The following is a 12,797-nucleotide window of genomic DNA, read 5'->3' on the forward strand; positions in this document are numbered from 1 at the left end:
TACCTGTCATCAGCCTCCACCAATCGGCATTAGCATTAGGAATTTACCTCACAGAATGGATCAAGTTCTATGTTAATGTAATACCATCTGAATAATTCTGGGGGCTTGACCGTGGAAATTCTTTATGGGTCAATAAACAAATGCTCTTAGAAACCGATTTCCCTCTGTTAGCTTTCAGATTTTGGAAAGGGGTAAATCCTCAATGACTGTCTGCCTTCTCATGAGACCTTAAACATTGTTTCTAATGAAAGAAAATCCAGCTTGAATGGTTTTGAGCCAAGGGATGTGGAAAAATATATTTTGAGTTGGACTAGTCAGTGGATTGCCTGAACAACTGGTCGACTGATCTGCTTTAAGGAAGCCCTGTATAAAAAGCCCTGTTTCGGGTTCACTTGACCAAGAGCAGACATGATTAAACGTTTTCAATTGAAAACCAGAGGTATTAACATAGCAAAATCAATGCATTTTCAATCGAAAATGTACAAGTGTGGACGTGGCCTGAGGGGCCATTTACACAAGACATGTACTTGCATTCAAAACAGCTAGACCAAATGCAACAGAATATAACAGAATGTAGATGGCTCAAGACGCATCTTAAAAATGTAAAGTTCGTAGCAGGAATGTTAAAAAAAACAGCACAAGATGCAACACATTGGGTAAAGACGTCTGCATGAATGCTCGTGGCTGTAGCACAGATGATTTAAAGCAGATTTAAAGACAAAGACATGCAAACTCTCTAACAGCTATATCTCATCATACTGTCAGCATTGTTAGCACTGTTGCCTCACAACAAGAAGGTCCCGGGTTCGAGTCCCAGTGTTGTTTCGAAACTGTTTTCCTGTCGGGATCTGTTTCCCCCCCAGCAGATCTGTATGGGGAAAAGTATCTGACATATATCTAATATTCTCAGCTGTCAGAATGCATTACCCCATGCACAAACCTAAGCCTAACCCTTCCCTACCGTACCCTACCTACCCTAACCCTAACCTACATTACTCTACCTACCCTAACCATAACCCCATACCCTATCTGGGCAAGGGGGAAACAGATTCCGACAGGGAACACAATTCAATACAACACCAGAAACTAGGCCTTTCTGTGTGGAGCTTACATGTTCCCCCGTGTACACATGGGTTTCCACCGGATTTACCCCACAAGTCCAAAAACATGCAGGTTAAGTAAATTGGAGACTCTAAATGGCCCCATAGGTGTGAGTGAGAGTCCCCCAGCCACTGACGGATGGTCCGCTGTGGCAACCCCTAACGGCAGTAGCTGAAAGAGGAAGAAGAATGCACCATGCACAATTATATTTAATCAAACTGCACAATGACGATTCTAAGACTTTATAGATATTACAGTTTAATTTTCTGTTAATACATTATTTTTTGTAAAGCTGCTTTGAAATGAAGAGTTGTGAAAAGCACTATACAAATAAAAATGACTTGACTAAAAGCATGTTTGAAACGTAAAATAGTCCACTGTACTACACCAAGCTTCCCAAATAAAAATATGTGTAGGCCCTATATATATTTTCAAGATTTGACTGAACTAAAGTTTTAATCTCTAAAAGGTATTAACTATGACTGGTGATTTGAAAATGATCTCATCCAGAGTCCACCCCTACTCAACAAAGTGGTACAATCTACACTGAAGGCCGAGTTGGGACGGCGTTCAGCAGCATTAGGAGGTCCGATGCATTTTTGAGAATCGGTTCGTTTGGACGAATGAACCAGTTAAACAAACTGATTCATCGTTCAATTGATTTGACAGAAGTCCCCTCTTGGCATCTAAGCTTCATTTTTAGTTATAAAATTGTTTACCAATTTGTTTCCTGGTGTATTTGGTTAAATAGTTTACGTCGTGTTGTTATTTCAACATTACTGTTAACAATCTTGTCAGAAACTTAATTAACAATAGTGTTCCCAATATATGAATGTACATTAACAATATTTTTACTCGCCTCGCACATTTTTACGTTGAAAAAATTATTCCTTCGGCCCATCGAGACGCTTTTAGCTTTGCGATTTGTCTGAATCGATTCGTCCGAATCATTAAAAAAGAGTTGATTCAAAAGAATGATTTGTTTGCGAATGTTCAGCTCACAATGAGCAGCCAGCGTGCCATCACCTTCAGAGCGGTAGACGGAAGAGCCATGTCAGCTGTGTGTTAGAAAGTTTATTCAGTCTCACCGCTCCATGAAGCCGGGAAAAATCTACAATTTTATGACTGGACATTGATATTTGGCTCTACATGCGTCTATCGCATCCTTAATCTTTTCAAAGAATCACCCGGTTCATTATTTTGGGGATTTCTTTTTCGTTCGCCGTGGTTTGTCTGTGGAAAACCGGAGCGACCGAAGAAAGTTTCTCCCTTTTCCTCCCTGGAAGGAAGGAATAAATGTTCAAAGAGGAAAATTCGCATAATTTAACGAACACAATGGAATGCAACGATCTTGACACACGGGGGATAAATCCATTAACACCACCAGAAACACGTAAGTCTATATCCCTTTTATATTTTTAAAAGGCAATATCTGATCTGTGTACGTACGTACGTACGTAAATGTGAATGGAATTAATATTATTGAAATGTAAGTTTGTTTAAAAGTGCAAACTCTTACCTTCCCGTGATTATTATACATTAAACACATAGCACCAGATCAAGAACGATTTGAAAAATATGTATTATGTATGACAAGGTAGAACAACCGGTTGTCTTAGTTCAGTCAAAATATCTGTTTTGGTGCCTACACATCACATTCTAATCATATGCTCAGATATTCCGTAAGCATCATTTTATTATATGAGGCTACCTAACACTCTATTGAATCCTTCCTTAGTAAGTACAGTTTATGACGTCATTGTATCCACGTGTGACGTGTTAATGGGGGCCAAGAACTATATGAGTTATTCACGCGGGAATTGCACAATCCATTCGGTTTGAGTGCACCATGAATTAGATTTCTGTAAAGTTAAGAATTGAGTGCCAGCTTTTACCAGGCAGATATTATCAAATAACAGTGATCTGCATACAATCTGTCATTATTTGCTGGTGTCATGGGCTTACTTGCCAACATCAAGTGACGCTTGATTATAGTAGTTTCACTTTGCAGCATATGACGTAAGAATACACGACGAATGAGCTCATTGATTAATTCATCATAAAATTATTCAATGTGCACACAAGTTTGATTGTGGTGTTTGATCATGAATCTGTTACTATGATAGCATCATCTTTATCATAAATGGAGTCATAGCGACTGTTGCTAGCCCAACAAATATAACCATATAATGCTCTCAGAACCTTAGAAGAGATAATTTGGTCCTCAAAGGCTTCAACAAGGGCTGTGTATTAATTTGAGCAAGAACCACAATTTTTGTAGGTTTCTCTCCTGAACTCAGAAACTGCAGTGGAGACATGTTATGAAGTACATCCTACCCTGGTAACAACAAGCCTATGCAGACAAATAAACCATTGGTTTTGTATATACCAGGCAATTATGCATGTCCTGATAAGCTCTAATATACTGGCACATGACAGTTAATATCTCTCTCAATTTAAAGCCCAGTCCTTAAATTGAGTACCTGAGAGGATGAGTTGGTGTTTGCACATATTCTGTGTAATTTCATTTGGCTCTGGCTTCTGATCAAGATGCTTATGTAATGCAAAACACATGTACAGCATCATAATATTGTGTTTCCTTTTTCTTCTGGCTTGATGTATCCTCCTCACCCTGATCATGGAGGTTTTAATCAACCCATCCATGATTCTAACTCAAAGCATCAGTTTGAATAAAATGACCTCCGATCTATTTTTTTTCTTTTTTGCACAGTAGTTATCCTAAAACAAAACCTTAATGCAGAATTGTAGTGATTTGCTTGTTCGGAGTATTGCAGAATGTTGAGTTCCATGTAGTTACCAATGAAGATACTTGAAAGCTGTACGTTTGTGATCGTTTGCATGTTGTGCATTAGAGGCTGACCGATATATTGATTTTACTGGTTAATCAGTGGTGATAGTTGGTTTTTGGAACTATGTGTTATTGAAACAATCTATGCCAACAGTGCTTTTATTATTATTCTGTGGCCAGCGCTGGAGGATTCTACAGTTATATCAAAGGACTGACAATATTTGTTCATATTTTTATCCTCACTTCAATGCAAATTTGGTTATTTTGATTTGATAAATCAAGTGTTCTAAATTAAAGCAAGGGCATTAAAAGAAAAATGAACAAACTCATCTGGTGAAATACATGTCTCCGTCATTTAAAAATATTAGTCCCTTGGGGTTTTGGGCTTGTTTATTGTCCTGTGTTATGTTTCAAATGTATTTTTTCTGGTTATTTTTGGGATCTTTGTCTGTACCCATCATAGTAAGTAAAGGCTAAAAGTATTTTTTAAATTATATAAATGGATTTGAAAAACTATCGACGATTAATCTGTTATCTACCTTTTCCACCACATTAGTTATTGGTATAGCCAAAATCCACTATCGTTCGTCCTGTAGATCATATCAGATCCATTTGTTGCAGATGTGTCACCAATGATTTTAGAAACTTACTTCTTGAGATACATTATCTTGAGGATCTGTTATACCTGTACATTCCTTTGGTTGAGGTACATACCTCTGGAATTAGGTTAAAAACACTTGTTTTTGTGTTTTCAAATGGTCAACATTTCTACAAGGATGCCCTGAGACCTGATGGTCACTTGCCAAACTTTTAAACAGAGCTTTTTGAAATCAAAATGGGATTGGTGCTTTTCTCTTCTTTTTTTTTTTTTAGAAACTGGAACAAGATGTTGCTTTTATGTTTGAGGATTTCATTAATTCGGTCGACTGTTACTCTTTAACTTTCTTTTTAATGCTTCATTGAAGAGCTCACATTGTCCCTTTAGGCTAATTAATTACCTTTTGTGGTTCTACAATTTTATACCAAAGGCAAAACAAGACATGGCTTTGTAGCACACATTTAAGAGCACATTATGAAATTGTTTGAGAAAAATACAATGTCAATTTAAGTGCACAATGTTAACGGTGTGTTCTGAATGCAAGCTGAGGTGTTTTCAGTCTGATGAGGTTCGCTGTGTGGAGTTCTGCCCTGTCAGGACTTTTGAAGTGCATCTTCTAATCTCTCTTTTCTTTAGGTTTGCATTCAGGCACGAGTGCCACTCAGTTCCCCTCCCCGCCTTTCATTTTACACCTCGACCGTCTGCACTGTTTGGTCCATTATCATTATAATTCTCCTTTGTTAACCTGAGAATCTGTCTTTATTGTGTTCAAATCATTAAGGTTCATCTTGCTCAATGAAACCACATCCCCAAACACTCATCAATCAACACTTTACTGGCCCATTTCACCTGTTTGGTTTGTTTATAGACTCTTTCTGCAGGCTAACTTAAATCAAAAGGTATAGGCCTAACAAGTAAAATTTCAGATCTAGTGATCGTACTATATGGGATTTACAATGGCCGATGTCTAGAGAGCAGAATGGCCAAAATTAGTTAGACACACTTATTTTACTTTGTTAATATAGCTTTGAATTTTGAGAAAATACAATGTATTAACAAGGCTGTTGGTAGATTTTGGTACTGACTCAAGGAGGAAAGCTCGCCAGTATATCGTGATCAATATATGCTGGCTGCTACTAGTAAATAGGCATCCCATTGCACATCAGTTTATCTGAACAGTTCCTTTAGAATTTCTGTAATCAAAAAGATGCTTTGTCATGCACTCCAAAAACAATTCGGTACGAGAAGGTATATAATATAATAAAATAATTAATGTAAAAATAAAACAAAAAAATAGGCTAAATTTATCTCACTTTGCTGCTAAATGGCATTTTGAGTTTTTCTTATGTCAGTGAAAATCATCACATAGGTTTGATCTAGCAGAATTTTTACTCTTGAGAGAAATTGCATCTTGTGAAGCAGAATGCATAACATCGTTTTGTTCAATAAGTAATGATTAGACTAAGTGAGATATTTAGTGTCTCGTGAAAACAGTTTCAATATGTGTGTGTGCCCATTTCAGCTCTGTGTATACCTCCCTCCCTCTGTTACGTCTGTGAAACAATATCATTCATTCACTTCCAAAACTCTGAACCAATGAGCCCTTACATAATATGCTAAAAATGTCCCCCTTTTTTGGGTTGACAACATTGATTTATTTGTATGATAGCATTGAGCATTGGTTAGGTGACCAAAGCCTTGCAATATGTAGTCTTGCATGATGTCCTGTAATGTGATTGGCACATAATTAATTGGTTTCTTGTTTAAGCATGGTGGGAAATATTTTACGTATAGGCATCACGCAGATGTCACACAACCTGGAGGGGGAATGTGTTTAATTGGCATTAAACAATCCAAATGATCAAATTTTATAAATCCCAACCACTCGACAGTGTTCATCTGTGTGCAACTAGAGCACACACGTAGCCTGAGGAATAGATACGTTTCTCCACTGCAACAAATCTGGCCTAGAAAGTGTGTCTCTGGAGTCATTAATCCTCTCAGACGATTTGAATGTTGTCAGACCCTGAAAATAGGAAGGAAATATGGATGAAAGACATTTTCAAGGCCACATTCAGGGTGCAATAACTCCATATCCTTTAACTGAATAATTTTGCTCAATTTTAACTGTATATATCCCCCTTCTGTCTTTCAGAGGATTAATCCAGTTCATTTAATTTGCATGATCCCAACCACCCAAAAATATTGCACATCAAATAAGCTTTCTGAATAGCTGATTAATCGGTTTTGATTTGTACAATGCATATAAAAGTTTGTATTGAAAAAAGGATTTGATTAATCTCCTGTGTAGCATTGGTAATCTTATTCCTTTGAATAACAAATACATCGTGATTTGCAGAATACAAAATTTGGAAAAGCTTAACGCTGTACTCCCTATGTTTTCAGTTGAAAATGAGCCAACAATCATAATAGGATTGTGATGTTTTATCGTAATAGAGATCTAGTTACTTTGATCACAGCATTCCTGTCCATCATTTGACAGCAGACACTGTGTTTATTCGTGTGGCCATGGAGTGCTAAGAATGTTAAATATTCCACTCTGAATGTGTGTCTTCTGTTCAGCTGAGGAGCAAACGAGTGAGCGTGAGAGGAAGAAACAGTGTGACAGGATTCCAGGGCTCATGCCTGCATACAGATGGAATCACGTCAGGTCTCCTTTCCCGTGTAGCACACAGATGGTGAAAATCACAGTGCTCAGACATGGAGTGATTACAGATCGACAGTTTCCAAATCTCTCTCTTTCTCTCTCTCATTGGATGAAGGCATTGGTCACAGTATGACACAGGACATGTTCAATGAATGCACTGCCATCATCTCTGTTGCAACAAAGGCTCTGCACGATTTCAATGACTACATTTACATGGACATCAGAAAGCAGCTTATTGCAAGAAAGCGGGGTTATTGCAAGAAAACAACGTTCCGGATTACATGCACTGTATAAGCGCCATACTCTATAATACCGTATACATGTGGCTTGGTCAGTAAGTAGCTTTCTGCACAGCAACATAATTTGAAATAGTCGGTCTGTGGGAACATTAGAAAGCATTTATGTTTGCACACATCTGATGCCTTGCAGGATCAAGGTGGCAGGGGTCCAGTTGATAATGACAGCGTGCCTCATGACCTAGATCAAGATATTGCGACGTAGTGCGTCATAGTCTTTTGATAATATTAGACATTTTATATATATTATGTGGTCAGAAGAGAAAGATCAGACCCTGATTGCTGCTGTCTCACTTGTCGCCGAGAAGGCATTTGACATGGTAGAATGGAATTTTTTAGTTAATTTACAGGTTTGTGAACACTTTAATTGGGTGGATTTAAGTTACTCTATAAACATCCGTCAGTGGCAGTGCAAACTAATTAATTTATTTCAGATTATTTTGAACTTTTTTGGGGAACCTGGCAAGGCTGTCCTCTCTCCCCTTTGCTGTTCTATCTTGCCCTGGAAGCATTAGCAGCCGAAAGAGGGTGATTTTTCAGGTATTTTCGTAGGAGGTGTGGTGCGTAAAATTTTACTCTACGCAGATGAGATATTATGTTTTGTCTCTGGCCCTAAAAGATCTATGCATTGCCTCAATAGCATTATTAATTTCTTTCTTGTTCGCTATCCTTTTCTGCATATCATGGTGCTGTCTTGTGGTCCGTTCTGTTGAAGGCATGCTCTTCAAACACCCATCAAACCGCTTATGCGTTTACATGACCACATTAAACCACGTTCTCTGAGTGAAACCTAGGTGTTAAACTTCTTTCTCTTAATCCCTTAAACGGCATAAGACAATCAGCGTTCTAGTTTACATTACATTTCAGGATGTAATTTTCTTCTAAAACCCTGGAATAAGGGTTTCCTTAAGTGCATGTGGAACCAGCCCTGGTCACCCTGCTCCGAACGGTACTTGAACCAGCATCTCCGGCGTGGGAGGCGGGTGCACTTACAAGCCTTTAGCGTCAGTCACTAGTGCACCTCTTGAGGTCAGGAGTGTGAGGTTTACACACTGCACAGCTATCTACCAGCTGGCTCCCATTACACTCACCCCCCTAAACCTTACTCTCATCTGGGTCACGGCACCATTGTAACCTTCCCTGGTCGCCCCGCTCCGAACGGGACTCGAACCGCCGTGGGAGGCGGGTGCGCTAATGAGGAGGCTAAAGGCTACAGCCTCTAGCGTCAGTCGCTAGTGTACCACTTTAGGTCAGGAGAGTGAGGTTTACACACTGCACAGCTATCTACCAGCTGGCTCCCGTTTCACATGTAAACGTGGTCTATAGGATTATAGTGGGCATACAGGATTATTCTTTTTTTCATTACTTTGTCTTCCGTGGAACACAAAAGGAGATGCAAGGCAGTATTTTAGCCTCAGTCACCATTCACTTTCATTGTATGGAATAAAAATGCAATGCATGGAAATAAACTTTTTTCATTATTGGATAAAATATGCCTTTAAAATGCTTTCTAGATAGGAAGCTCACTAGGTTTTAGAACAGAGCAATTGCACTGAAGTATGCACTGAAAAATCTGGAAGAGCCTTTCAAATACCTGAGTCAAATTTTTTTTGTCATATTGTCCCTTATGTGGTGTGAAGTTTAAAGGTCAAAGCACAGGGAGCCTGGGAATTGAATCAGGACATTCCTGTTTGTCACTTTTTCTGCTCTTTTACTCTCTGTCTGTGAGAATTCCATATTTTGACCTTTTGACATGTCCTAATTTTATTATGTAAAAGCTGTACTCCACTTTAGACTCCCTGTGTGTTGTCAAAGGCAGGATTTCCAGCCTGGTTCTTCTGAGAGGACTGGAAGTGAGAAAATCATATCATGAAGCAGACAGACTGTAATCATAGTCAGCTGATTTGTAATGTCAGAGCTAGCCTGACGCAACTAAATGCCACTGACCTGAGTTTCAAGTGCATTGTTGTCATACATGCAGGCTTTATATTGTACTTTGTCTTTTATGGCCTTTTAATAGTATATGGCTGAAGAAAAGAAGAGAGGACAGTGAGGGGGAATTGGATCGGGACACAACACAGGCCGTGTATGAAACTGTGTCACCTTTTAAGTGTTAATTCATCCAAGAATTAAGTGTTTGTATAGAATTAAGTTCAGTAGCAAACTGATTTGTCAGCTGAGGTGAAAACGAACCTCAAAATTATGACAGAATTTTCATTTTTGGGTGGACTATCCCTTTAAGCACAAGGCCCTTGGCATAAGGATATGCACTACCCACTGTGCCACAACTCCGGCTTTGTATTATAATTTAGTGCACTTTAGAAGTCTGGACGAAGCATAAAGCAAAAATGTCAATATGTCCTAAAGGTGATACGTTTTAGATGTACAAACAGAAGATGAACTCAATCTTGGATGTTACAGTAATAGATTTATTGGAACCCTCTAATGGATATGTCAGACTTTTAGTATGATGCTGACTTCACAGCCTCAGAAAGGCTTTTGGTAGTTGCTATATTTGGTCTATTGCTTTGACCATGGAACCAGCAGTACATAGCTTGCAGTAACTAATATGGATCCGAACGGCTCAACAAATAATCAAGATCCTGTCAGATGACCTTTCCTTTTCCCCAAACCAAATTAGCTGCCATTTTTGTTTGATTATTGACTAATGGTTTATATGTATTCTTAAACCCTCATGTTTCGTCAGATAGTTCAGCTCATATGTTTAATTTGCTAATTATATTGCTGTCTGTTAACAGTCTGTGCAAGAGTTTTAGTGGTGGTTTGGGTGTGTATGTGGAACTCATAATTTAGGCTTCTGCAGGGATGGACTCTGGGTTGTTGGGTGCGGCTGGAAACCTAAACACAGAACTAAGCAAAATCTCCAGACTTGTTTGAATTGTTGCCCTATATTCAGGCTAGGCCATGCATGCATGCTGGCTTAAAGTGAACCTTTGTGAAGGTTCTGATTTGCATTGTCATATAAATAATTTTGCAGTCTTGAAATTTCATTGAGGTGAACAATATTTCTAATGGCTGATGATATACTGTAGATGCATAATATCTAGACTATCATATCTAGTCAAGGTGGATGATGTGACTGAATAAAAAAAAACAAAAAACAAAAACAAAGTAGGCACAAAAAATTATCTAAAGGAAATCCCCAAATTCAGACTGGCCGATATAACATTCTATCACTAAAGGAACAAGAAGTTACTCTTCTCTTTGTTACAAGAATAGACACCTCTTTAATTAAGTTGAAAGAGTATTCATTGCATGTAACACTTGCTGAGCTGTGTTTGTGCTGCTTTAAACTAAATATCAGCTGTGATATTTAGACACCTAAATTCGGTACATCTAATATGTTGATTTTGTGTCTGCTGTTAAATTAGTAAGTAGAGTAAAGTAAGCTCCCATATAGGCTACTTATATGACAAAAGACCTTGAATATGTAACGCATTGCTCTAGTCTCCAGGGGAGAGCCTTCATTGTGTCAGAGCAGGAAGTTATGAATGGCATCCATCCCTGCATGCCAGTATTGACTTTCATCTTATGTGAAGTGCTGCCACATAGAGACCTTGTTACTTCCTGTGAAGCTCTTCCTTTGGAAGGTCCATGGAAGGGCATTATGGCTTTAGACCCAAGGAACCTTCTGCTGGGTTCAAAACCACACACTGCCGTCTTATCTCATTTTGGCTGTAGTTTTGATAGGGACAGTGGCATTTATCAATGAAAGTTATTCACTGAATGGCAGACATCCTTGTGTGACAATGCATGTTTTGAAAATTAAGTAGATGAATGGTAAATGGTCTGCACTTATATAGAGCCTTTTTAACCTTCTGGGCATTCAAAGCGCTTTACACCGCGTTTCCTTTACCCATTCGCACACACCAGTGATGGCAGAGCTGCCATGCAAGGCACTAGCCTGTCATTGGGAGCAACTTGGGGTTCGGTGTCTTGCACAAGGACACTTCGGCATGTGGAGTGGTGTGGGCCGGGAATCGAACCGCCATTCCTGCGATTAGTGGACAACCCACTCTACCACCTGAGACACAGCCGCCCCTGTAGATAGTAGCTGTAGATAGCAGCTTCTAAAGGCCTATCCACACTGAGATGAATGGGACAAAGTGGCACAAATTGCAAAGGAAAATTGGCAAAAAAAAAATAACAACAGGCCTTTCTATAAAAAAATAGTACAACTATTTTCCCAGAGTGAAAAAATGGTATGGTGTAAAAAAAAACAAGGTAGAATGTACCGTCAGCTGGTCAACTATACAAACATTTAAAATTAAAATAAGTCCTGACAGGGTGTTTAGTACCCTGACACAAATGGTCAGTTATACAGCATAGTGGTCATTTTACAAAAATGCTTGGTTTCGGACACATGATACAAATTATTATTATTATTATTATTATTATTATTATTATTATTTATTTATTTGAATGAACAAGCAAAATCTGTTTAGAACAATGTAGGGATGCATTTTCATTTAAAAATCTTGACACACCAAAAATGTGTTCTCTGATGTTACCTTTTTTACATTCATTCTCCATCTTTAAACAGCTCTGACCAGTAAGTTGCTGAATGTGAAAGTCACTTTGACACCAGAATGTGGAAGTGAAATTGTAGATTTGCAGTAAAAAAGGGCTTACATTTTTATCTGTTTCTCACCCACACCTATCATATCGCTTCAGAAGACATGGATTAAACCAATGGAGTTTTATGGATTACTTTTATGCTGCCTTTATTCATTTTGGACCTTCAATGTTCAGACCACAATTCACTTGCATTCTAAGAACCTACAGAGCTGAAATATTATTTTAAACATCGTTATTTGGGATTTTTATAATCAATTGTGATATTGTTTATTTATTATCTACAGAAGAAATAATGTCAAACTTCTGGGATGGCATAAAAGTGAGTAAATTATGAGATAATTGTAATTTTTGGATGAACTATCCATTTAATAGGCCTTCACTGTGATATTACTTTCATATAACAGTATTTATTTCCCTTTAATGTAGCAAATACATGATTCTGTTAAACTCCCTGAATAAATACAAGGACATAATGGCACCCTGGGCTTCTGCTATAACTCACCCATATCTTTCCTTTCCTCTCCTCCATCTTACTCTTCCTCATGCAGTTAAACTATGCAACTGTTCTTGCTCATGAGCCATGATATGTTTAAGCTCCTGTGTGTGTTGTGCAACCATAATGGCATGGAAATCTTCTGTGTATTTATGAAGTATGCGGTCCCTGACCCTGTCATGTACAGTACTTGTAGCACCTCAGTCTTGAATCTAAGGAGCTAAAGTCAATTT

At 38.3% G+C, this 12,797-nt stretch overlaps 1 protein-coding gene across 1 annotated transcript in view; it reads left to right on the forward strand.

Annotated features, from left to right (window-relative positions):
• Positions 1-2,115: 2,115 nt before the first annotated feature.
• LOC127658171 (MAP7 domain-containing protein 1-like) overlaps positions 2,116-12,797 on the forward strand; it is a 54,140-nt gene continuing 43,458 nt past the window's right edge. The window contains 1 exon segment of the mRNA XM_052147315.1: positions 2,116-2,494. Coding sequence (XP_052003275.1) covers positions 2,398-2,494 — 97 coding nt within the window. The 5' untranslated portion in view covers positions 2,116-2,397.

Source organism: Xyrauchen texanus, chromosome 17 (assembly GCF_025860055.1).
Source record: "Xyrauchen texanus isolate HMW12.3.18 chromosome 17, RBS_HiC_50CHRs, whole genome shotgun sequence".
Lineage (NCBI taxonomy): Eukaryota > Metazoa > Chordata > Actinopteri > Cypriniformes > Catostomidae > Xyrauchen > Xyrauchen texanus.